General features: G+C 49.4%; 1 protein-coding gene across 1 annotated transcript; it reads left to right on the forward strand.

Annotated features, from left to right (window-relative positions):
- The first annotated feature begins 201 nt into the window (after positions 1–201).
- PTPN23 (protein tyrosine phosphatase non-receptor type 23) lies at positions 202–25,609 on the forward strand. The gene is made up of 25 exons (XM_084752566.1): positions 202–383; positions 13,025–13,099; positions 16,969–17,096; positions 17,299–17,375; positions 17,979–18,028; positions 18,133–18,264; positions 18,699–18,779; positions 18,853–18,984; positions 19,070–19,117; positions 19,510–19,566; positions 19,672–19,730; positions 19,880–19,959; positions 20,075–20,189; positions 20,283–20,348; positions 20,638–20,783; positions 21,057–21,374; positions 21,452–21,606; positions 21,682–21,833; positions 21,925–22,104; positions 22,194–23,973; positions 24,068–24,252; positions 24,359–24,463; positions 24,543–24,681; positions 24,769–24,882; positions 24,960–25,609. Exons 1-25 carry the CDS (start codon positions 300–302, stop codon positions 25,437–25,439), a joined length of 4,938 nt encoding a protein of 1,645 aa, XP_084608692.1. The 5' UTR covers positions 202–299; the 3' UTR covers positions 25,440–25,609.
- The last annotated feature ends 108 nt before the right edge of the window (positions 25,610–25,717 follow it).

Here is a 25,717-nt window from a genome sequence, read left to right on the forward strand (position 1 = left end):
CGGAGCCTACAGCTTAATGGAGAAGACCACTATTCCCAGAAGCCCCTTCACCGTGGATTGGCTCTTTGCCCCCAACCCAAGACCCTTTGCGCGTAGAAGACTGGGCATGCGCAAAGAGGACTGCGCCTGTGCAGAAGGCTACACGGGCGCGGACTGCACCTCCCAGCAGGCTGTAGGGGGTGCGTCAGCTCCTCGTGATGGGAAACTTCCGGCGTGGAGGGGCGGGGTTGCGCGCGCGGTAGAGGCTGCTCCTGGAGCTGGGAGGGGAGCGGCCCAGGGGCCGCTAGTCGCTGTCCGCCATGGAGGCCGTGCCCCGGATGCCCATGATCTGGCTGGACCTGAAGGAGGCCGGCGACTTTCACTTCCAGTCAGCGGTGAAGAAGGTGAGCACACCTTCGCCGAGTATCTCTGTCGTCTGCCCTCGCGTGACGCCCCCTCGCGCCTGTCCCTCCCCGGGTTCCGTCGCAGGTCGGGCCAGGCGTTTTTCCTTAGGCTGGCTCTCCCCTCCCCTGCCGGCACATCATCCTTATCTCCGACTGGGACTGCATCCCTGTGGGAACCTTCTTTCCGACTTCTGTCCTGGACCACCTGCGTTCCTACCGAGGTTCGGCGCTTCCTTGGTATGACGCTCTAAGGAACCAGCTCTGCGCTGTTCCTCCACGGCCAGGGAGCTCCCGCGGGGAGCGATGGCGGTGCAGGTTGTGCAGAGTCCACATTAGGGCCGAGCTTTGGTGGGCTCCCTAGTTCCCGACCGGACTAGCAAAGGATGTGTGTTTAAGACCGGAACCCCTGTGGCCCACGGGAGGGCCGGCCTCCTAGAGAGTTGAGTGTGTGAGTGATTGTGTGTGTCTGTGTCCAGTCGGTCTGCCTGACCCTTCAATTCGAGTGGCCTCCTTTAAAAATTTTCTGTTCCAAAGTTCCTGTGCACCAGAAGGCACGGTTTCTTATCGTGGGAAAGAGGGCTTGAGTCACGCTAGAGCTTTTGAAGGCATCCTGTTAGCCATTGTGCTGGGTAGACTAATCGTTTGGTGTTCGCTGGGGAAAGGGGTTTCTGTGGCGATGGGGAATTGGGTACCTGCATTAGAAAAGGCCCCGAAAGAGCATTGGGGGCTATAGCAGAAATGGACAAGTGGGAAGTTACAGCTAAGGAGTCTTGGGGTTTTAGCACAGCAGCTGTTAGAGTAGACAGTCTATTTAGGTTTTTCTTTTTGTTGTTTGGTTTTTTTAGTTTTCGAGACAGGGTTTTTCTGTGTAACCTTGGCTGTTCTGGACTTGCTCTGAAGACCAGGCTGGCCTCGAACTCACAAATCCGCCTACTAATCCCTCCCCAAGTACTGGGATTACAAGCATGTGCCACCGGTGCTGGCTCAGTCTAGAATCCTTTAGCACTCTATGGGGTTTGGGCAAGGAAGTAGGAGAAAGAAAGTGGGTTTGGGAGAAGTTTCCGATGGACTTGCCTCTCGTATTCTCAGGCCATCAGTTCAGGGCCTAATTGGTTGTATGCATGTGGGTGGGGTTGAGTGGGTTCAGGTGCTGGGTGTGTGTGTGTTGTTGTTTTCTCGAGACAGGGTTTCTCTGTGTAGCCTTAGCTGTCCTGGACTCACTTTGTAGACCAGGCTGGCCTCGAACTCACAGCGATCCACCTGCCTCTGCCTCCCAGGTGCTGGGATTAAAGGCGTGCTCCACCACGCCCGGCTCTGGGTGTGTATGTGTGGTGGTAGCCAAGTGGTGGGTATCAGACTCCGAGCCTCGCACAAGAAGCCAGGCAAGTGCTACGCTGCTCAGCCCAGACTGCTTCCTCATCTGTAAGGCAGCACATTAAGCCAGTTGGTTTAAATTTACAGAATTTTGCTAATTCTTACTCATCTTCTCCCCCATCTTCTTTTTAATGCAAATAGCCTAAAAAGGTGAATTTTTCTGAACGTATTAAAACGGAGAACAGTAGACTCAGTATGCTGAGGCCTGGCAGAGTAAAGCTAGTGTCTTTAGTTTCTCATTCTGGAATTCTCTCTCACAGAACCTCATTCTTTGACCATTTGTCACAGTCCTGTTATATGTTATGTTGGATCTGTGTTTCTAATATAGGTATTCCACATCTGTTGATAATTACTGCTTCTTCGTTCCTTAACAGGCTTTTCTCCTTAATGTGCCGTTGATTGTGGAAGTGCTTCTACCTCAGCGGTTCTCAACCCTCCTAATGCTGCGACCCTTTACTACAGCTCCTCATGTTGCGGGGACCCTCAACTGTAAAATAATTTTGTTGCTACTTCATAACTGTTAATTTCACTACTGTAATCAATTGTAAATATCTGGTAATAGATAAAGATACAGGCTATCTGATACATCTGACACAAAAGGGGTTGCAGCCTACAAGCTGAGGCCTCTAGTCCACCTAAAACAGTTCTCGTTTCTATCCCATAGAGTGGTGACAGGGACATTCTTTAAATCTCTGTGAATTGGTTCCATCCAGGTTTCGAGGTCCAGTTGAAGCTCTGACTTCCACAAAGCCTCCTTTAATCTTTTTTTTTTTTTTTTTTTTAATTTTATCTGCATTGGTGTTTTGCCTGCATTGCATATATGTCTCAGTAAGGATGTCGGATCTTGGAGTTACAGACAGTTGTGAGCTACCATGTGGTAGCTGGGAATTGAACCTGGGTCCTCTGGAAGAGCAGTCAGGGCTCTTTTTCTTTTTCTTTCTTTCTTTCTTTCTTTCTTTTTCTCAGTCAGTGCTCTTAACCACTGAGCCATCTCTCCAGCCCTCCCTTAATCTTTTTATCTGAGTTAGTTTTTTCCCTTTTCTGAATCTCCTTCCCTTCACCCTTTGACAACAGCTATATGCGTATTTGTAATTTTTTTTATTTTTTTGGTTTATTTATTTATTATTTATTTATTTATTTTGGTTTTTCGAGACAAGGTCTCTTTGTGTAGCCTTGGCTGTCCTAGACTCACTTTGTAGACCAGACTAGCCTCGAACTCACAGCGATCCGCCTGTCTCTGCCTCCCAAGTGCTGGGATTAAAGGCGTGCGCCACCACCGCCCGGCATATTTGTAATATTTATGTGTATTTGGATGTGTGTGTTTGGGTGTGGCACTGCATTTGTGTGGAGGTCAGAGGGCAACTTGCGGGAATGAGTGCTCTCCTTCCACTAGGCAGGTTCAGGGAACCAAACTCAGGTGGTCAGGCTGGCCAGCGAGTGTCTTCCTCTCCCACCCTGCTGCTCTGGCCAGTGCGTGTTGGGTTTTGTTCATTTGTTTGTTTCTAGACACGGTCTCACTGTGTAGCTTTGGCTGTACTGGGACTTACTGTGTAGACCAGCTGGCCTCAAACTCACAGGCCTGTTTTAGCATCGTAGGTGGTGGTATTGAAGGTGTGCTCCACTCCATCCTGCTCCTGTATGTGCTGCGTTTTAACCCATATGCAGTTGGGATACCAGAGGGGCATCTCCATGTTCCTTTAATCTAGTACTTACGGCAGGAAAATGTTTCTCAAATACCTGACAGTCTACAGCAGTGGTTCACAACCTTCCTAATGCTGCAACCCTTTCATACAGTTCTTCATGTTGTAGTGGCCCCCAACTATAAAATTATTTTTGTTGCTACTTCATAACTATAATTTTGCTACTGTTATGAATCATAATGTAAAGCTGTTATGAATCATAAATGCATCTGATATGCAGATGGTCTTAGGCAACCCTGTGAACAGTCCCCAAAGGGTTGTGACCCACAGGTTGAGAACTGCTGGTCTAGAGGGAATTTCAATTAGAGTTAGATCATGTTAACCCTACATACATGGAAAAATTTTGACCCAGGGGCTGGACAGATGGCCAGTTTAAAACAAAAACAAAAACCAGAAAATCTGCTCTTGTAGAAGTCTGGTATTTGATTCTCACAACCCTCATAGGTGGCCAGCTCAAAACTGCTTGTAACTCCAGCTCCAGGGGATCAGACTCCCTCTTCTGGCCTCTGAGGACACTTGCATGCAAGTGCAATACCCACATACACCATGATGATGATGATGATGATGATTATATGATGTAGATGTAGGACATGTAATACCCACATACACTATGATGATGAAGAAGAAGATGATGATGATGATAAAAGATAGCCTAGTTAGATATGGTGATTGCATATTTTTTTTTAAAAAAAGGGACAGAACCTTGGCAGTTGTGGCCTAAGACTTGCTATATAGCAGAGGCTAAGCCTGAGTTCCTGATCCTCCTGCCTCAGCCTCTCCAAATACAGTCAAGTGCCTCCACACTCAGGCCCAGGAGACTTTTGTTTGAATGTAGCCTTTCTTTTTGGTTTTCTTTTGGTTTTTCGAGACAGGGTTTCTCCTTGTTAGCCTTGGCTGTCCTGGACTTGCTTTGTAGACCAGGCTGGGCTCAAACTCACAGCTATCTGCCTGCCTCTGCCTCTGCCTCCCAAGTGTTGGGATTAAAGGTGTGTGCCACCACGCCCAGCGACTTTCTTCTTCTGGTCACTCACGTGTACTCCAAAAAAGGTATTTAAGAATGACCCTCAGAGCATATGCTTGCAGTGAGAGGTACTGCTCCAGAAACATGATTCCTACTGGGCATGGCCACACATATCTTCAATCCCAGCAAGTGGGAAGTAGAGGCAGGGGGACCTCTGTGGGCTCAGGAGCAGCCTTGTTTATATAGTGAGTTCCAGGGCAGCCAGAACTATATAGTAAGACCCTGCCTCAAAAGAACACACACACATACACCTCCCTAAACATTAGAGGGGATGCTGCATAAACCACTCGAGAGCCTTGGAACTCTCTTCCTGAACTGTAGAGCCCTCGTCCTCCTTTTTGCCTCTGGTCTGATTGTTCTCTGTCTGTGCTCTATTGCAGAGCTCTATTGCTGACTTGATGGTGATGGTTGTATTCAGTCTCAGGCAGGAGATTGGTTCTGTACATCAGCCTGTGAAACTATGCCAAACCCTGGCAATGTAGACAGTCTTCCACAGTCCTGGCGGTGGGGTTTGATCCCAGGGCCTTCTGGGCATGCTGGGCATGCTTTGTCACTGAGCTATATGCCGGTAGGACAGCCCTCACCACTGATACAAGGAGTCCATAGTCTGGTAGAGGAAATGTGGACTTTTGAGCTATTTAGTGTAAAAGTAGGAAGATCCACAGGGCACAGAAGCACCCACCTAAAGAGATTTGTGTGGGCACTGGCATTGGACCCAAAGGACTCCAACAGTCAGGGTTTTGGTTGTTTGGTGTGCTGGAGAGCGCACTCTGGGCCTTGTGTACTCAGCCACCCCCAGCCCCAGTGTCAGGTAATCACGGTAATCACAGTGGCATTAGCTTTGGTTGTTGGTAGAAAGCCTGTGGCTAATTACCTAAGCAGTAAGCATTCAACTAGTTAAGGAGTAACTGTTAGCTGGTTGGTTATGCTGTAACTGAGTGGTTTTCTGTGCTTCAGGGTAGGTTGTAGTTCTCTGGAGCAGCTCTTTAGAGGAATGCCCTGCTCACAAACCATTGTCTTTGCTTTTGCTCAGATAACTCCATTAAATTTAAGGTTAGTTTCTCTTTTAACAGTATTGACTATTACTCCTAATGGATGTGAAATAGGAGCCAGGAGAAGAGTAGCTGTTTTCTTTTTGTTGTTGTTTTAAGATTTATTTATCAAGAAGAGACTTGATACCCTATGAGCATATAAAGGGGGAGGAAGTCCCCCTCAGTCACAGTCATAGGAGAGGGGAGTAAGGGGAAAATGGGAGGGAGGGAGGAATGGGAGGATACAAGGGATGGGATAACCATTGAGATGTAATAAGAATAAATTAATAAAATAAAAATAAAAAAAGATTTATTTATTATGGGATTAGGGATATAGCTCAGGCCCTGGGTTTGGTCCTCAGCTCTGGAAGAAAAAGAAAAAAAAAGAAAAAAGACAAGATTTATTTATTATATATACAGAGTTCTGCCTGCATGTGTGCCCTCACACCAGAAGAGGGTACCAGATCTCATTATAGATGGTTGTGAACCACCATGTGGTTGTTGGGAATTGAACCCAGGACCTTTGGAAGAGCAGCCAGTGCTCTTAACTACTGAGCCATCTCTCCATCCCCAATAGCTAGCTGGTTTTGAACTGCAGTCCCAAACTAGGTTGGCCTTTAGTGGACAAGCTCTGGCCTTGAGCTGTTACTCCCTCGTCTCCCCCTTTCAGTACTAGAGATTGAACCCAGAGGTTCAAACAAGGCAAACACTTTATCAGTGAGTTACATCATCAATCCCTGTATTCTATATTACCCTTTGGAGGCCTAGAGGGCTGACTCACTCAAAGTGGAAGATTCTTGTGCTCTTCACCAGTTTGGCCATATGTGTTAATATTGAAAGTCACATCTTACCCACACACTTACTCATGACCAGCTACACTGAGAAGAATTGGCTTAGACTGATAAGGTGCATTCATCCTCATCCTTTCCCTGAGTGCCTGGTGTATAAACAAGAGCTAGGAGTACAACGGTTTTGAAAAGTCGGGCCTTTGTGGAGCTCACCTTCTCATGATTGACAGAGTCACCCATCCGCTGCAGGTGTGCCTTCTGGGTACCAGTATGCTTCTCTTTTGTTTTCTCCTCTCACACTGGCTGAGTTGATCTCTAAGTGCTCATTTTCCTATCACTGTCCTCTGGAAAACTGCCTGGTGTTCAGGCCTGTCACTTGTGTTGTCCGGTGACTTGACTGAAGAAAGCACATGCTCATTGCTTCTTCCTCCTGCTCATCTTGTTCACATCTGGTTTTTCAGCTTTCTGGAGTTTTTCTTTCTTCTTGAATTCCCACAGGACAGGTAAATGAGAAGAACAGAAGCCACCCCCCCCCAAAAAAAAAAAGCCCTCCCTAGATGTTCACCAGTGGAGGACATACAGTAGTGTCTGTTATCGGCAGTGTTGATCTGTTTTATCTTTTGTCACAGATGAAAGGACTCGGTTGATATGCCTGAACTTGTCTCTCTACTTGTGTACAAAGCAGAATGGCCCCGTTACAGATGACTTGGATGGGCGTGGTCTTTCCTGACCTAATTTCAAACACCAGAAACCTGGATGCATTTCACTCAGGGTTTAGACCAGATTCTTTCTTGTTTTCATTTCATTTATTTATTTATTTATTTATTTATTTATTGTTTTTCGAGACAAGGTTTCTCTGTGTAGTCTTAGCTGTCCTGGACTTGCTCCATAGACCAGGCTGACCTCAAACTCACAGTGATCCACCTGCCTCTGCCTCCCTGAGTGCTGAGATGACAGATGTGCACCATCACGTCCAGCTTTAAACCAGATTCTTTTCTTAGAGAGTAATAAATGGGGGAGAGGGGAATAGACTGAAAGTGGGAGGGAGGGAGGAACGGTAGGATACCAGGGATGGGATAACAATTGAGATGTAATCTGAATAAATTAATTAAATAAAAAAGAAAGTAATAAATGACTTGGTGTGTGCATGTGTACATGTTATTGTGTCTGCAGGTGCACATGTGTGCATGTGATAGCCAGAGGCAAACCTCAGGTACCATTCCTGAGGAGCTGTCTACCTTAGCTTTTTGAGAAAGGGTCTTTCACTGGTAGCTGGGGCTTGTTGATTAGGTTAGCTGACCAGCAAACCCCAAGGATCTAGATCTAGCGCTGGGATTGTAGACTTGTGGTACTTTGTTCATGTAGGTGCTGAGAATTGAACTCACGCCCTCATGCTTTCTTGTGAGACAAACACTTTACTAACTGAGGTGTCCCTACCTAGCTCCCCCCACCCAACCCTGCTTTTTGAGACAGGGTCTTGAAATACAGGTAGAACTCAAAATTTCAATATATTCAATATAGTCACCACCTCCCTCATGCTAGGATTCTATAGGAGTAAGCAAGCACACTCAGTTTACAGAGTAATGATTATTGTGTGCAAAGAGGGCCTGAAGTTGGTTGACTAAGTAAGCAGTTTACTTCTAGTATCCTCTGGGAGCTGTAACTTGAATCTTCCTCATGCTGTTCAGACAGACCAAGGAGCCAGTCAGAAGGATGTGAGGGAGGCTTTAAGAGTTTTGTGTTGGCCAGGTGTGGTTGTGCACATCTTTAATCCCAGCAGAGGCAGAGGCAGGCAGATCACTCTGAAAGTTGGAGGCCAGCCCCATCTATAAAGCCAAGGACAGCCAAGGCTAACTCAGAGAAACTTTGCCTCGGAAAAACAAAACAACACCACCAAAAGGGTTTTGTGTGGTCAGACTAGGAGATTAAGAAGGCTGTGCTCATGCCCTGCACCTGTAACCTGTAATTCTCAGGCTTGCCAACATGGACTAAGGGGCTGAACGCTTTCACTAGCAACAAAGTAAGTTTTGTTTCATTTGAAATTCAGCAACTGAATATATATTGTATAAAATAACAACATTTTATGTAGGACTCAATTTTATGTGCGTTTTTGTAGTACAACCCACTGAATGACCTAGATTTGATTCAACTCTGGAAATGAAAGGGAAGTTAAAAAAAAGAAAGAAAGAAAAGAAAAGGGAAGGAAATTGTTTGTGATGATGTAGGTATATTTGATGCAGTTCGGGTGCACGCCTGTAGCCCCAGCCACGTGGGAGGCTGGGGTGGGAGGATCACATGGGCCTAGGACTCAAAGCCCAGCCTAGACAACAGTGAGGCAGTCTTTTACAAAGTTCCATGTGACACCTTCTAATGCCTTATTTGCTTATTGCTTTAATTACCATGGAAACTTGAAGTATTATGTCACATTAAGAGTAATGCAGAGTGAGAACATGCTGGAAGAGACTGAGGTAGAGGGACTGTTTCTGAGGTCAGGGGTCAGGGAGTCTGGCTTGGGGTCCCACTGCCCCCATTGTTAGTCACCGATTTTCCATTTCTCTAGTCTGCAAACAATAGCATGATTCAGAATTCTTCTTTGCAGGGGTCGTTAGTTGCACAGTTTTGTGTTGTTTGTTATTATAAGAGAGAGACAGCACAGAACAAGTGTGACCTGTCCCCTCAGTGCTGAGTGACCTTTGGCGGTGCAAATGATCATGCACTAATCACACATCTGTCTCACTAGTGCTTAGACTAAAGACTTGCACTACCATAGCCAGCTCTAATATGGAATCATTCCCCCTACCTGCTGCCCCTGGAGACAGGGTCTCTCTGTAGCCTTGGCTGTCCTGGACTTGCTTTGTAGACCAGGCTGTCCTCGAACTCACAGCCATTCTCCTGTCTTTGCCTCCCAAGTGCTGGGATTAAAGGTGTGTGCTACCACGCCTGGCTCTAATATGGAATCTTATAATTTTGAAAAGATTAACACATTAGCACTGAGAAGCATTCCTAACTCTGAGTCTTGGTGTGCGTCTGGCCATACCATAAGGGTGTTTTCAGCAGAGCATCCTCTTCCTCTGTGTCTTTGTTTAGCAGCTAGCTCAAGTCTTTATGACAGCTCTGTGAGATAGGCCTAATAGGTAATTTCCCCCCTTTATTTTTGAAACAGGGGTTCTCTGTGTAGCCTTGACTATCTTGGACTTTGTAGACCAGGCTGGCCTCGAACTCACAGGATCCGCCTGCCACTGCCTTCCTGAGCGCTGGGATTGAAGGCGTGTGCCACCATGCCTGGCCTGTAGCAGGTAATATTGACCCCTTTTCATGTAAAAGCAATGAAAAATCAAGCCTAGATTCAGAACAAGTCTATGTGACATACCATCCTGGATACAACCCAGTTCTTAAATCCAGTTTCGTTAAATCTGAAGTGACTCAGAGGCTCTCCTAGGACTTACTAGAAGTGTAGTGGCCTTCCTTTTGGTTCTTGAAATGAAACATTTCTCTCTCACTCTTTTTTAGTTCTCTTTTTCTCTTCCTTCCCCTCCTCCTTGTGTGCGTGCTCGAGTCAGGGTCTCATGTAGCTGGTGGCTTCAGAGGATGACCTTGAACTCCTGATCCTCCTGCTTTGCCTCCCAAGTGCTGAGACTATAGGTATGACCTCCATACCAGGCTAGAAATAGACACTTTTATTATTTGAAAAAAAGAAGAAAAACTGGGCGGTGGTGCCATTAATCCCAGCACTTGGGAGGGGAGGCAGAGGCCAGCCTGGTCTACAGAGTCCAGGACAGCCAAGGCTACATAGAGAAACCCTGTCTAGAATAAATAAATAAATAAATAAATAAGAATTTGTCACCTATAATTTCTTTTCTTTTTCTCCCTTAGTAGCTCTGATCTCTCGATTTATTTTCACTTGAGATCTGTTTTATTTTATTTTATTTTATTTTATTTACTTATTACTCACCTATATTTACCACATAGGTGCACCATGTGCATACCTGCCCTTCGAAGGCTAGAAGAGGACTTTGGATCCACTAGAACATGTGGATGTTGGGAGTAAAACCCATGTTCTCAGTTGGAAAGATGGCTCAGCGGTTAAGAACACTGGCTGTTCTTCCAGAAGACCTAGGTTCAATTCTTAGCACCCACATGGCAGCTCACAACTGTCTATAACTCTAGACACCAAAAAAATAAAAAAAGTCCGGGCGTGGTGGCGCACGCCTTTAATCCCAGCACTCGGGAGGCAGAGGCAGGCAGATCACTGTGAGTTAGAGGCCAGCCTGGTCTACAAAGTAAGTCCAGGATAGCCAAGGCTACACAGAGAAACCCTGTCTCGAAAAACCAAAAAAAAAAAAAAAAAAAAAAAAACCCAAAAAAGAAAAAACGAAACAAAAGACCACTAATAGAGATCTTTTCAGATAGCATAGTTCTTCAGCAGTTCTTAAGTCACTTGTTTTCCACATTTGAAATACTGAAAAAAATTGAAAGATTAATGTTCACTGAAGTTCTTATTACCCACATTTATTAATTTATTTATTTAGTTGGTTTTTTTTGAGACAGGGTTTCTCTGTGTAGCCTTGGCTGTCCTGAACTCGCTTTGTAGACCAGGCTGGCCTTGAACTCATAGTAATCTGCCTGCCTCTGCCTCATGAGTGCTGGGATTAAAGGTGTGTGCCTTGGCACCGGTTTATTTATTTATTTTAATTAGGTATGTGGGCTGTGAGGGTGAGGTCAAACATCGACTTGTAATGTCCGTTCTCTCCTGCCTCCTTCTTTTGTGTTCTGGGGATAGAACTTGGGTCACTAGGCTTTCATGGCAAGGACCCGATACCACCCACTAAACCAACTTGCTGTGCCTGTTTTTAGTTGTTTTTATTTTATTTTGGGTTTTTTTTTATTGCTGATGGTGGTGTTTGTTTGCTTGTTTTTTAGGTTTTTTGGTTTTTCGAGACAGGCTTTCTCTGTGTAGTCTTGGCTGTCCTAGGCTCGATTTTTAGACCAGGCTGGCCTCGAAATCACAGTGATCCACCTGCCTCTGCCTCCTGAGTGCTGGGATTAAAGGTGTGTGCCACCACACCCAGCAGTTGTTTTATTTTTATATCATGGTTATGAATGTTTGTCTGGATATATTTATGTGTACCACAGTGTGTGTCTGGTGCCTGTGGAGATGAGAAGACAGCGGCTCCCCTGGGATTGGAGTAAGAGACATTTGTAGCCCACCATATAGTTGCTGGAGGCTAAACCAAGGTCCCTAGGAAGAGCAGCAAGTTTTGAGGCATTTTTCTGGTGCGTGGGGAGGTTATACTGATTCCCGTAGTGGCCGCACTAATTTGTATTCCCACCAGTGCTCTATGATGAGAGACAGAGCTCTCTCCATCCTGGGTTCTGGAGTCATAAGTGTGAGCCTCCATAACTGCTTTTTGAGGTACATGGGATCAAATGCAGGGCTTCATGGGAAACAGGGAAGCCCTTTACCTGCTGAGCTACCTCCCCAGCCCTACTGTTTGTTTATTATTTATTTATTTTGGTTTTCTGACCCATGGTTTCTCTGTGTAGCCTTGGCTGTCCTGGACTCACTTTGTAGACTAGGCTGGCCTCGAACTCACAGTGATCCACCTGCCTCTGTCTCTCAAGTGCTGGGATTAAAGGCGTGCGCCACCATAGCCCAGCTAATTTGTTGTTGTTGTTGTTGTTGTTGTTGTTGCTGTTTTTTCTTTTTTTGATTTTTCAAGACAGGGTTTCTCTGTGTAGCCCTGGCTGTCCTGGACTCGCTTTGTAGACCAGGCTGGCCTTGAACTCACAGCGACCTGCCTGCCTCTGCCCCCGAGTGCAGGGATTAAATGTGCGCCACCACACCTGGCTTATTCTTTTTATTAATTTTTTATTTATGTGTGAGTATTTTGCCTGCATGTGTGTCTGTGCACCACATTGGGAAGGGAGGCCTGAAGAGGGCGCTGGATCCCTGGAACTAAAGTCACAGATGGTTGTGAGCTGTCCTGTGGGTACTGGAATTGAACCCATGTTCCTCTAGAAGAGCGGCCTATTCTCTGAACTGCCAAACCATCTCTCTCACCCTGTTGTTTGATTTTGACAGCCACTCACTCCTTGCTGGCTCGTTTCTCTGTGCACTCCCTCTGGCCTTTCTTGAGGAGGGAAGTGTGGAGCACTGTTTCCATCAGTGCCTTCCCTTCTAGGAGGGCTGGTAGGGAACGGTTTGTTCTTTCTCCTGTTTTGTGCCTCTTGCCTCCTGAGTTTGTGCCTCTGAGTTCAGGATTAGAGTTGTGACTCTAGAACACACAGAATCCTTGAAGGAGGTTTTAACTAGTGACCCTTTGAGGATTTTCAGCTTGCTTCCTAAACTGGTAGAATCCTGTTGTCTATTGAGAAGGCTGTAGCACGGAGGGGCCTGCTGAGGTATTTGCACAGAGTTTTCAGCCTTCATTTTCTTTCTTTCTTTCTTTTGTTTTTCAAGACAGAATTTCTCTGTGTAGCCCTGGCTGTCCTGGACTAGCTTTGTGGAACTCTAATTCACAATGATCCTCCTGCCTCTGCCTCTCAAGTGCTGGAATTAAAAGCATGTGCCACCATCCCCAGCTTCAGTCTTAATTTTCAACAGAGGAAGAGAGGCCACCATAATCAGCATCTGTGTCTGCTTGTAGCTGGGGCCGCGCTCCCCGGTGACTCCCTTGGCCTCAGGGCAGGTCTGCGACTCATCCTGCTTACATCTGTTCTCCTCCAGTTTGTCCTGAAGAACTACGGAGAGAACCCGGAAGCTTACAATGAGGAACTGAAGAAGCTGGAGTTACTCAGACAGGTAGGAGGCAGTATTTTATGTAGTCTGCAGTTTAATTGGGTTGCTAAACAGTTAAAAAAAAAAACTGTTCAGAAGTCTACCATCTACAGTGGTCATATTTTAATTTCTTAATTTTTTTTTTTTTAAATTTTTACGTAGGGTCTCAATGTAGCTCAGGCTGGCCTTGCTTCAGTCCCAAAAGTTTTGGGACTATAGGCATTATTCCTTTATGTTTAAATCTTAGTTATTTTGTTGTACTGGGGATTGAACACATGTCTACAGGCTTGGCGGCAAGTGTTTTTACCTGCTAAACTACCTTAATTAAAGCAGGATGAAGCCACACCAAAGGTGGCACACACCTTTAATCTTAGTGCTTGGGGAGGCAGAGGCAGGTGGGTCTATAAGTTCTAGGCCAGCCTGGTCTACAGACTAAGTTCCAGGATAGCCAGGCTATAAAGAAACTGCCTTGGGAGGCTGGGGGAGGTCAAGATCATTTTCAGTGGAATGACATGGAGGCTAACCTGGGCTACCAAAAGCACTGGGATTTCAGACACGCGTGGCAGTTCTCTTTTTTAAACACTTGCTGGAGCTGGAAAGATGGCTCAGCGGTTAGAGTACACACTGCTTCCAAGGACCTGAATGGTTCTCAGTACTGTATCAGCCTGTGGTAACAGCTCTGCGGGGAAAGCACATAACTAAAAAATAAAAACCGAAGCAGAGGCAGACAGGTCACTGTGACTTCAAGTTTAAGGCCAGCCTGGTCTTCTAGTGAGTTCCAGACTAGCTAAGAACCTGTAGTGACCCCCCCCCCCTTTTTTTTTTAAAGATAAGGTCTCACTTTGTAGCCCTAGTTAGCCTGGAATTCATTCTGTAGACCAAGCTAGTATTAAACTCAGAGAGCTCTGACTGCATCTGTCTCCCTAGTGCTGGGTTAAAAACAAATGCCGCCACAGCCAATAAAAAATAGATTTTTAAACAAATATACATAACATTTGGTTTTCATTTCAAATCAGCTAGTATTGATTTCTGTTGCTTGGAATGAAGTGCTTTGGCTACATATGGCCGCTGACAGCTGTGACCTAATGAAGGGGTGTGGGAAGGTTCTGTGTCCAGAGCCAACTCTACATGTGGAGGCTGCTGTGCTGGGAGTTCATGGTGCAGTGTTCTGTGACCCCGGCTGCTCTCCGTGTTTCATCTGTTAGTCTCTCCTTTTAATAGGAGAGCTTACTTGGTTTCATTAAATGAGATTACTCACAAAGGATACAGCTTTCATTTTAGTAAACGTTGCATTGTTTGTTTTCTATATATTATTTGGTTTTTGTTTTTTAATTCTTCTATTACTAAATTTTTGACTTTAAAAGTTAACTTGTGGTGGCACATGCCTTTAGTCCCAGCACTCAGGAGGCAGAAGCAGGCTGATCTCCATGAGTTCGAGGTTAGCCTGGTCTACAGAGCAAGTTCCAGGACAGCCAGAGCTGTTACACAGAGAACCCCTGTCTCAAAACCTCCCCCCACCCCCACCCCCCCCACCTCCTGCGCCAAAAGTTACTTATTTGCTAGCAGTGGTAGCTCACACCTTTTATCCCAGTGCTCTGGAAGCAGAGCAGGCAGATCTCTGAGTTCGAGGCCAGCCTGGTCTACAAAGTGAGTTCTAGGACAGTCAAGGCTACACAGAGAAACCCTGTCTTGAAAAACCAAAACCAAGCTGATCACAGTGGCACACACCTGTAACCCCAGCACTTGAGGAGGCAGAGGCAGGAGGATATCTGAGTTCGAGGCCAGCCTGGTCTACATAGTGAGTCCAGGACAGCTAGGGCTACACAGAGAGACCCTGTCTTGAAAAACCAAAAAAAAGAAAGAAAAGAAAAACTAAAAACAAATAAACGAACATAAAAATAAAAAGGCTAAAGCAAAACTGGTGTGAACAGGGGTAGGAATTATTATAACAGCTTGCTTTTGGGTTTTTTTGGTATATACTCAGAGATGGAGTTACTGAATTAATTAAGAGATTAGATTTTTGAAGAATCACCACTGTGTAATTTTGCACAGTGGCTAACCATTTTACATCTTCACTAGCAGTACACAAGAGTCCTCATTTTTCCTTTCTTCCAATGTTCTTTTTTGTTTTTTGAGAGTCTCATTGTGTGGCCTGGGCTGGCCTGGAACTTGTGATCCTCCATCTTCCTGAGTGCTGGAATTACAAGGATGCAGCCCAAGGCCTTGCTGATTGTTATCTGGGGAAGGGTTGCCCCCACAACAGGGTTTCATTAGTCCAGGCTGCCCTTCAGCTTATTCTGTAGTGAAATGTGACTTGATCCTGATCTTCTTGCCTCTGCCCGTCAAGTGTTAGGACTACAGTCATGTACTGCCATGCCTGGCTTATCTTATTTTTTTAATTACTAATAGTCATTCTAGTCAGTATCAGGTAAAGGATGCGGCCTGTGCCAGGCACAAGGTGAGTGTGTGCTTGCTGCGAGCATCTTTACTAAGGTATCCCAGTCACACTGGTAGTGCTCTTTTAGCTGGGGATGCCTGGCCTTGATCCTGGGCCCTGTAGCTATTACCATCCTAGGGAGGCCTCTGGTCTTATCTGCTGGATGGGGCAAGGGAGAGTTCCTAACTGGGCGCCTGCTGAGAGGGGGGAGGGGTTGGGGGAGATGAGAACGATATCAGAGACAGATACTTAAAAGAAACTGGGACTCATTTGGTAAAGTGCCAGGCATGCAGGCATAGGAACTTGGCTTTGGATCCCCAGCATCCATATAAAATATCAGGCGTGGTCATGCACATTTGCAGCCCTAGTTGGTGGTGGTGGTGGTGGTGTGTGTAAACAGTTGGGGGAGTGGAGATAGGTTGCCAGTTTAATCAGCTGGAGAGGTCTTGGGTTTCCTGAGAGACCCTGTTTCAGAACATAAGGTGGTGAGTGCTGGAGGAAGATACCTGATGTCAACCTCTGGTATGCACACCTGCACATATGTGCACGTGTGTACACTGTACATGCACACAGAAGTCACTTCAGTAATCAGTGTCAGCCTTGTGAGATACAGTCATCTGAATCTTCCCCCTTTTTGGTCTGTATGTTTATTTGCATATCCTAAGCTTTTACAGAAATGAGACCATACTATATTCATCTATTCCTTTTTTTTTTTTTTGCCTAGTAGTCATGGAAATCTTAGTATATCCATAGCAACCTTTGTTTTTAGTTTAGCTGAGAACACTTTCTTATGTGAGTAGCTTTGACATACTTTATGTAAATAGTCTACAATGGAAAGTCTGGTGGCATCCAGGTTTTTAATGTGATAATGGTATGAGAAATGCTCTTGTATGTACATTCAAGGGGCGTATATTTTCTAATCCTCCTGGATATCTGCCCTCCCACACATTTTTTGAGGCAGGGTCTCATGTAACTCAGGCTGACTTCAAACTTGCTTTGTAGCCAAGAATGGCCTTAAATGATTGATCTTCCCGCCTCTGCCTCCTGGGTTCTATGATTGCAGCTGCGTGCTATCATGCCTAGCTATCCTGCATGCCTCTAACGGTACAGTTTTAGATGTAGAACCGTGGGTCAAAAGTTAAACATAGAAGCTGGAAAGGTGGATCAGCACTGGAGAGGACAGCTGCCTTTCTAGAGGACTTAGGTTGAATTCCCAGCACCCATATATAACTCTTCTGGTCTCCACAAACACCAGGCATACATGAGGTGCATATACATGCAGGCAGAATACCGGTACACATAAGATAATATTTTAAAAAAGATTTAAAGCATCTTGTAGCGTATCTTCTAGAAATGTGGGACTGACTCAGTCTTGGCTGTGAGTGGTATACTCAACAGCTGTAGGTGGAGACAGGGCTTTCTGATAGTGAGCCTGCTTCTTCCATCTGCTTCCCAGAATGCTATTCGTGTTGCACGGGACTTTGAGGGCTGCAGTGTCCTTCGAAAGTACCTTGGCCAGCTACACTACCTGCAGAGTCGGGTGCCCATGGGCTCAGGCCAGGAGGCTGCTGTATCTGTCACCTGGTGAGAGCTGGGAGGCTGGGCGGGAAGTTGAGAACTTGGAAGGTACTTGGACAGCTGGGAGGCTTGGGCGGTAGGCACGATCCTTTTCCCTCTCCTCCCTCCTTGCTGACAGGATAGGGAGTGGGTTAGTGTGAGCTCCCATAAACCCCTTGGGCCCAGGCCAGCTCCTACCCTCTAGATGACTGAGATGGCATGCCTGCAGGACTGAGATCTTCTCCGGCAAGTCTGTGGCCCATGAAGACATCAAGTACGAGCAGGCCTGTATTCTCTACAACCTTGGTAAGCTGCTTGAGCTTTCCTTGGGCCCTCCTCCAAGCCCTACCAGCTCAGGGCCTCAGCTCCTTAGGTCAGATGGCCAAAAAGGCTGTGGTTGAATGAGAGGGAGATGCCTGGGTTCTGACCCCTCCCTGTGCCCACCACAGTTACCCAGGCACTTCTGCTGTTTTCTGGGGGCCTGGGAAGTCAGGGTTTCACTCTGCTGGGCTGACTGTCACAAAAGTTGCTGCTGTGCACTCCAGTAGGGCATCATGCCTTTCTTTGCTTGGATAGTATCACCCTCACTCCAGTTAATGGCTTCAGATTGCTTCAGGAAGGGAGGACCAGGTTGGCCTTAGATTGCCCTTCAAGTCAATCTTACTGTTGGTTGAGGGGAAACCATGGGGTTCCTCCCTCCTCTACCCCCCGGCCAGGTGCCTAACAGGAGAAAGGATGTGGCTGGGTTTGTGGTTGGTCTTCCTTGAGTATCCTTGCACTGACTGCCCAGTTCCCAGCCTTTGTCTGACTGGATGACAACAGTGTGCCTCTGCTTCAGCCCCAACAAGGCGGCCTAGAGCATCTTTAGGCGGCCAGGCTCTCCTAACAGAATGTCTCCTGCCTCTCTAGGTGCACTGCATTCCATGCTGGGGGCTATGGACAAGAGGGTGTCTGAGGAGGTGAGCACAGGGCAGTGTAGACATGTGGATGCCCTCCTCATCCACCAGAGTTTGAATGGTTTCTGCCTTATGGAAGTGACCTTCTTCCCCCTCTTCCCTCCCAGGGCATGAAAGTCTCCTGCACCCACTTCCAGTGCGCAGCAGGTGCCTTTGCCTACTTGCGCGAGCACTTCCCACAGGCCTTCAGTGTGGACATGAGTCGCCAGGTCCTCACTCTCAATGTCAACCTCATGCTGGTGAGCAGGAGCTGCCCTAGTGGGGATGAACTCTTTCTGTTTCTGTTCTGAGATGGGGTCACATTCCATAGCTCAGGCTGCTCTGGAACTTGCTGTGTAGCCCAGGCTTGCTTCAGCATCAAGGGCAGTCCTCCTGCCTCAGTGTTTTTGGGGTAAATCATGAATCACCCCTAACTTTAGGTTGTATTGGAGAAGAAATGACTGGGGGCGCGTGCGGGCAGTTACATCTTGATCCTGGGCCAGCCATGTGCAGGTAGTAAAGAGGCAGGCAGGAGGCCGCCTCAGCGCTGGTTCCTTTGCGCTCTAGATCCACCAGGTGGTAATTGTAGGAGGTAGGGAGACTGGAGGAGGGGATATTTTGGTCTGTCTCTTGACTCCCAGGAAGGGAAAGACCTTCAAGTGAATAGGGTATTGACCTGCACCTGTTGCCCCAGGGCCAGGCTCAGGAGTGCCTGTTGGAGAAGTCCATGCTGGACAACCGGAAGAGCTTTCTAGTGGCCCGCATCAGTGCACAGGTAGGAACAGGGCTGAGGGCGAGCATGGGCTTTGCCCCTGACCCTCGATGACTGGACTCATGCTAACTCCTAGGTAGTAGATTACTATAAGGAGGCGTGCCGGGCCTTGGAGAACCCTGACACCGCTTCCCTGCTGGGCCGTATCCAGAAGGACTGGAAGAAGCTGGTCCAAATGAAGATCTACTACTTTGCGGCTGTGGCTCACGTAAGCCAAGGGGTTGCGGGTGTGGCCTGGGCCAGGTGGCTGTAAGCTTAGAAGACAAGTCATGATGTCTCTTCTTTTTTCCCAGCTGCACATGGGGAAGCAGGCTGAGGAGCAACAGAAATTTGGGGAACGGGTGAGTGGGCTGTAGGTAAGGGGGGCCACTCAGTACATGTTCCATGCTTTTAAGATTCTGTCTTTACATCCTCTCTGCCCACATCTGCCCCTCATCTTCCTCCCCACTCCATGTGCCAGGTCATCGTTGCCTTGCTGCAGGCTTTTCATCTCCCCACCTTGCAGCCTCATTCTTAGGGGTCTCAGGAGGCATGGTGGGCTCCCCACGGGGAGGATGGCTCTTTGGAGGTGAAAGCTACAGTGGAGCTGCTTTGGGGCTATTGTCTTGGCTGACGTCTGCTAACTCAGCTGCTGGCCTTATGTGCAATGATCTGGTCATCAGGTAGGACAAAGTGGGAGATGGAACACTAGGGTTTAAGCAGGCTAGGACAGACCAGGCTTTGCCCTCCACAGGTGGCCTACTTCCAGAGTGCCCTGGACAAGCTTAATGAAGCCATCAAGCTGGCCAAGGTAACGCTGAGTGAGTGTGGCTGCGTTTGGAGCCGTGAGGGTAGATGGCAAAGCTAGCTGGCCACTGGCCTTGGTTATTTATCTCTTCTTACCTCTACTCCACAGGGCCAGCCCGACACTGTACAAGATGCACTTCGCTTTGCTATGGATGTCATTGGGGGAAAGTGAGTGAGTGGGGCTAGGGCGGTCAGGCTCCTTATTAAATATCTCGTTCCTCTGCCTGCATTGTTGGGGGAAGCTAGCAGTGCCAGAGAGCAGGGCTTATACGGACTCTAGGTTGTGATTCCTTGTCCCCCCGCATTCCTGATCCCAGATACAATTCTGCCAAGAAGGATAATGACTTTATCTACCATGAGGCTGTGCCAGCGCTGGACACCCTCCAGCCCGTGAAAGGTCTGACGGCCGAGGGAAGCTGAGCAGGGGGGCTGCCAGAGGAAGGTGGGACTGGGGGCGGGGCTGCCTGTCATTTTCATATGGGCCTGATCTCTGTGATGCTCCCTGCTGTTAGGAGCCCCCTTGGTGAAACCCTTGCCAGTAAATCCCACAGACCCAGCTGTTACGGGTCCTGATATCTTCGCCAAATTGGTACCCATGGCTGCCCATGAGGCCTCATCACTGTACAGGTGTGTAGGAGGGACTGGCCCTTTCTTTGGTCAGAGGGCCTTGGGGTCTCTCAACAATACAGGTCTGCAGCAACTGCTCTGTTTATTCCTTAGCGAGGAGAAGGCCAAGCTACTTCGGGAAATGTTGGCCAAGATTGAAGACAAGAATGAGGTCCTAGAGTAAGTGTGGAATACGCGGTGGGAGGTGGGCACACACCAGGTTTCCTGCCTCCCCTGCCCAGAGTCTAGATCTGGATGGTGAACGTCAGGGTGCTGTGGATCGGTCCAGCCCACCGGTCTGTCAGTGCCTGGGCATGTGGTAGCAGATGAGACAGAGGTCATAATTTTCTTTCTGCTAAATCTTCATATAGTCTCAGTGGAGGGAATCAATTTAGCAGACTCTTTATGTGGAAGGAATTGGCCAGCCCAGCATCATCTGATCCTGTTGTCATCCCTCTCCCTTCCCTAGTCAGTTCATGGACTCAATGCAGCTTGACCCTGAGACGGTAGACAACCTAGATGCTTACAACCATATCCCACCCCAGCTCATGGAGAAGTGCGCAGCGCTCAGTGTCCGGCCTGACACCGTCAAGAACCTTGTCCAGTCTATGCAGGGTGAGCAAAGCACAGAGCAGACAGGTGCAGGGGCAAAGTGCAAGCCACCTGTCACGGCCTCCTCCACTGATGATGCTGGTGAAGCCTTGGCTCAGGCATGTACCACCCAAATGCTTGTGTGGATCACTGAACCGTGGACTTCCTGTATTTGTAGAGTTTAGCAAGTGCTGGGAATCAAGCTCTGATCCAAGTGGACATTTCTGTATCTTGGGGACAGAGGGTGGAGTGGTACTTGGTCTGCCTACCTCAGTCATTACCCTCACTACCCCTCAGTGCTGTCAGGTGTGTTCACGGATGTGGAGGCCTCCCTGAAGGACATCAGAGATCTACTTGAGGAAGATGAGCTACAAGAGCAGAAATTGCAGGAGACCCTGGGCCAGACTGGGGCTGCCCCTGGCCCCTCTGTTGCCAAGGCTGAGCTCACAGAGGTGAGGCGAGAGTGGGCCAAGTACATGGAAGTGCATGAAAAGGCTTCCTTCACCAACAGTGAGCTGCATCGTGCTATGAATCTGCATGTTGGTAACTTGCGCCTGCTTAGTGGACCGCTGGACCAGGTGCGGGCTGCCCTACCCACGCCAGCCCTCACCCCAGGTGAGCCCCGCCCGTGGCTTTGGGGAAAGGCTTGGAGCTGGGAGTTCTTTGAACTCACTGACTGCTGCTGCCCTCAGAGGACAAGGCTGTGCTGCAAAACCTGAAGCGCATCCTAGCCAAGGTGCAGGAGATGCGGGACCAGCGTGTGTCCCTGGAGCAGCAGCTCCGAGAGCTGATCCAGAAGGATGACATCACTGCTTCCCTGGTCACCACTGACCACTCAGAGATAAAGGTGAGTTGGATGAGCAGCGAGAAGGGCTCTGTGTCCGGGCTTTCCCTCAGGCATTGTGATCCCATCTTCCCTCAGAAACTGTTTGAGGAGCAGCTGAAGAAGTATGACCAGCTGAAGGTGTACCTGGAGCAGAACCTGGCTGCCCAGGACAACGTCCTCCGTGCACTGACTGAGGCCAATGTGCAGTATGCAGCCGTGCGGCGGGTGCTTAGTGAACTGGACCAAAAGTCAGTACCTGCCTTTGTTCTTACCCCAAGCTCTATTAGGAGCTCTATCCCATAGCTTGCCTCAACCTGGCTTTTTCTTTTGCCCACCAAGGTGGAACTCTACGCTGCAGACCCTGGTAGCTTCTTATGAAGCCTATGAGGACCTGATGAAGAAGTCCCAGGAAGGCAAGGACTTTTATGCAGACCTGGAAAGCAAGGTAGCCAGCCTGCTGGAAAGGGCGCAGTCCATCTGCCGTGCCCAAGAGGCTGCCCGCCAGCAGCTCCTGGACAGGTGGGTGTAGGCTTTAGGCTTCATGGTGGATCCAGCCCAACCCAGCCTGGCTTATGGGGGCTGGCCTTACTTCCCTGCCTGTCCCATAGGGAGCTGAAGAAGAAGGCACCGCCACCTCGACCCACAGCCCCAAAGCCATTGCTGTCCCGCCGTGAGGAGGGTGAGGCAGTAGAGGTTGGAGACCCACCTGAGGAGCTGCGTAGCTTGCCCCCTGACATGGTGGTTGGCGCACGACTGCCTGACCCATTCCTAGGAACTACTGCCCCGCTCCACTTTTCTCCTGGACCCTTCCCCACCTCCACAGGCCCAGCAACCCACTATCTCTCAGGACCCTTACCCCCTGGAACCTATTCAGGCCCTGCTCAACTGATGCAGCCTAGGGCTACAGTGCCCATGACACCTGGGACGGTCCTCTACCCAGCCTCTGCCTACACATCAGAGTTGGGCCTTGTACCCAGATCCTCTCCCCAGCATGGAGTTGTAAGCAGTCCTTATGCAGGGGTAGGGCCACCCCCACCAGTTGTAGGTCTTCCCTCTGCTCCGCCTCCCCAGTTCTCAGGGCCTGAGTTAGCCATGGCAGTTCGGCCAGCTACCACCACAGTAGATAGTGTCCAAGCCCCTATCTCTAGCCACACAGCACCACGGTCAAACCCTACCCCAGCTCTTCCCCAGCCCTGCTTTCCAGTGCCCCAACCTGTTCCCCAACCACAGCCTCTGCCCACACCCTATACTTATTCTATAGGGACCAAGCAGCACCTCACAGGCCCTCCACCACAGCACCACTTTCCTCCTGGGATTCCCACAAGCTTTCCAGCCCCCAGGATTGGGTCCCAGCCCCAGCCCCAGCCCCAGCCCCAGCGACCAGCATTTGGGACACAACCCACACAGCAGCCCCTTCCGTTCCAGCATCCACATCTCTTCCCATCTCAGGCCCCAGGAATTCTTCCACCACCCCCACCTCCCCCTCCACCCCCCTACCCTTTTACCCCTCAGCCTGGTGTCTTGGGACAGCCACCACCCACCCTGCACAGCCAGCTCTATCCTGGCCCATCTCAAGACCTTCTTCCCCCACACTCAGGGCCTCTGCCTTTCCCCAGCCCTGGACCTCCTCATCCTCATCCTCCCCTGGCATATGGTCCTGCCCCTTCCCCGAGGCCCCTGGGTCCTCAGGCAACCCCTGTCTCCATTCGAGGCCCCCCACCAGCCAGTCAGTCCACCCCTAGTCCCCACTTGGTGCCTTCACCTGCGCCATCGCCAGGGCCTGGCCCAGTACCTTCAAGGCCCCCAACAGCAGAGCCACCGCCATGTTTGCGCCGAGGCGCTACAGCTGCAGACCTGCTGTCTTCTAGCCCTGAGAGCCAGCATGGAGGTACTCAGCCTCCTGGGGGTGGGCAGCCCTTGCTGCAACCTACCAAAGTGGATGCAGCTGAGGGCCGTCGGCCACAGGCCCTGCGGCTAATTGAGCAGGACCCCTATGAGCATCCAGAGAGGCTGCGGCAGTTGCAGCAGGAGCTGGAGACGTTTCGGGGCCAGCTCGGGGATGCAGGAGCACTGGATGCTGTGTGGAGAGAGTTGCAAGAGGCACAGGAACACGATGCCCGAGGCCGATCCATTGCCATTGCCCGCTGCTACTCCCTGAAGAACCGGCACCAGGATGTCATGCCCTATGACAGTAACCGTGTGGTGTTGCGCTCAGGCAAAGATGACTACATTAATGCTAGCTGTGTGGAGGGGCTCTCGCCATACTGTCCACCCTTAGTGGCCACCCAGGCCCCGCTGCCTGGCACAGCTGCTGATTTCTGGCTCATGGTGCATGAACAGAAAGTATCAGTCATTGTCATGCTGGTGTCTGAGGCTGAGATGGAAAAGGTAAGTGCCCAGACAGGCCCTCAGGGGGGAATTGTGGAGTCGGGAAGCAGGGAGTCCAAGAAAGCTACCCTTGACTATCTTGTCTACCCTTCAGCAAAAGGTGGCACGCTACTTCCCCACTGAGAGGGGCCAGCCTATGGTGCACGGAGCCCTGAGTGTGGCACTGAGCAGTGTTCGCACTACTGAGACCCATGTGGAGCGGGTGATGAGTCTGCAGTTCCGCGATCAGAGCCTCAAGCGCTCTCTTGTGCATCTCCACTTCCCTACTTGGCCTGAGCTGTGCGTTCACTGTTCTGGATGGTGGGGTCGAGGGCAAACTCCTTGGGTGCTTAGAGGGGTGAAGGCCTCACATCAGGCCTGGTTCATATGTGCCCTTTCCCTACAGAGGCCTGCCAGATAGTCCCGGCAACCTGCTGCGCTTCATCCAGGAGGTGCATGCACATTACTTGCACCAGCGACCCCTACACACACCCGTTGTTGTACACTGCAGGTATGGAGCGGCAGCCACCTGAGTGAGCCTTTCTACCCTTGGGTCCTTAGCCTGGCCTTACACTTCCTTCTTGCCACAGTTCCGGGGTGGGCCGCACAGGAGCCTTTGCACTGCTCTATGCAGCAGTGCAGGAGGTCGAGGCTGGGAATGGGATTCCTGAGTTGCCTCAGCTGGTGAGGCGGATGCGGCAGCAGAGAAAACACATGCTGCAGGAAAAAGTGAGTGGGTAGATTGGGTTGAGCTGGGTCTTGCCCTTCGTGAGGTTGGCCTCTGCCCAGCTTACTAGACCAAATGTGTCTCTCCAGCTCCACCTCAGGTTCTGCCATGAGGCATTGGTGAGGCATGTGGAGCAGGTCCTACAGCGCCATGGTGTGCCCCCTCCAGGCAAGCCTGTGGCCAGTGCAAGCATCAGCCAGAAGGTGAGGGGGGCGGTTCCTTGAGGGTTGTTGGGACGGTCACAACCCGGTAAAACTCTTAACTAGCTCTACCTTCTCAGAACCACCTTCCTCAGGACTCACAGGATCTGGTCCTTGGTGGAGACGTATCCATCAGTTCCATTCAGGCTACCATTGCCAAGCTCAGCATCCGTCCTCTAGGGGGCTTGGATCCCCCAGCTGCCAGCCTTCCAGGCTTTGTAGAACCCCCAGGTCTTCCACCAGCCAGCCTTCCAGAGCCTACTCCTGCCCCATCCTCCTCTCCTCCCCCACCCTCTTCGCCTCTGCCTGAAGCCCCCCAGCCAGAAGAGGAGCCGCCAGTGCCTGAAGCCCCCAGCCTAGGGCCCCCCTCCTCATCTCTGGAGCTGTTGGCCTCTCTGACTCCAGAGGCCTTTTCACTGGACAGCTCTTTACGGGGAAAGCAGCGAATGAGCAAGCAGAACTTTCTGCAGGCCCACAATGGGCAGGGTCTGAGGGCTGCCCAGCCTACGGATGACCCCCTCAGCCTCCTGGATCCACTCTGGACACTTAACAAGACCTGAGCAGGCTTTGCCTATCTGGTCCTTACACTACATCTCCCATCCCTGCTGCCTTCAGCTCTGCCTGATGGAGATGCACTGCAGGCCTCACTCAGGTCAGGTTCTGTTCCTTTGTGAAACCTGACCGTTCTCGGCTCTGGGCTACTGAAATAATAAACTTACTCTGTGGCCAATGTCTGAGTTCCCCGACGCTGCCTCAAGAATGTCGAAGACCCCTCTCCCTTTGCTGTACTTACCACATTTTTTTTTTTAAGGGTTTCTCTGTGCTCCACGTGCTCAAA

This window comes from Acomys minous (genome assembly GCF_964271855.1).
Source record: "Acomys minous genome assembly, chromosome: 13".
Lineage (NCBI taxonomy): Eukaryota > Metazoa > Chordata > Mammalia > Rodentia > Muridae > Acomys > Acomys minous.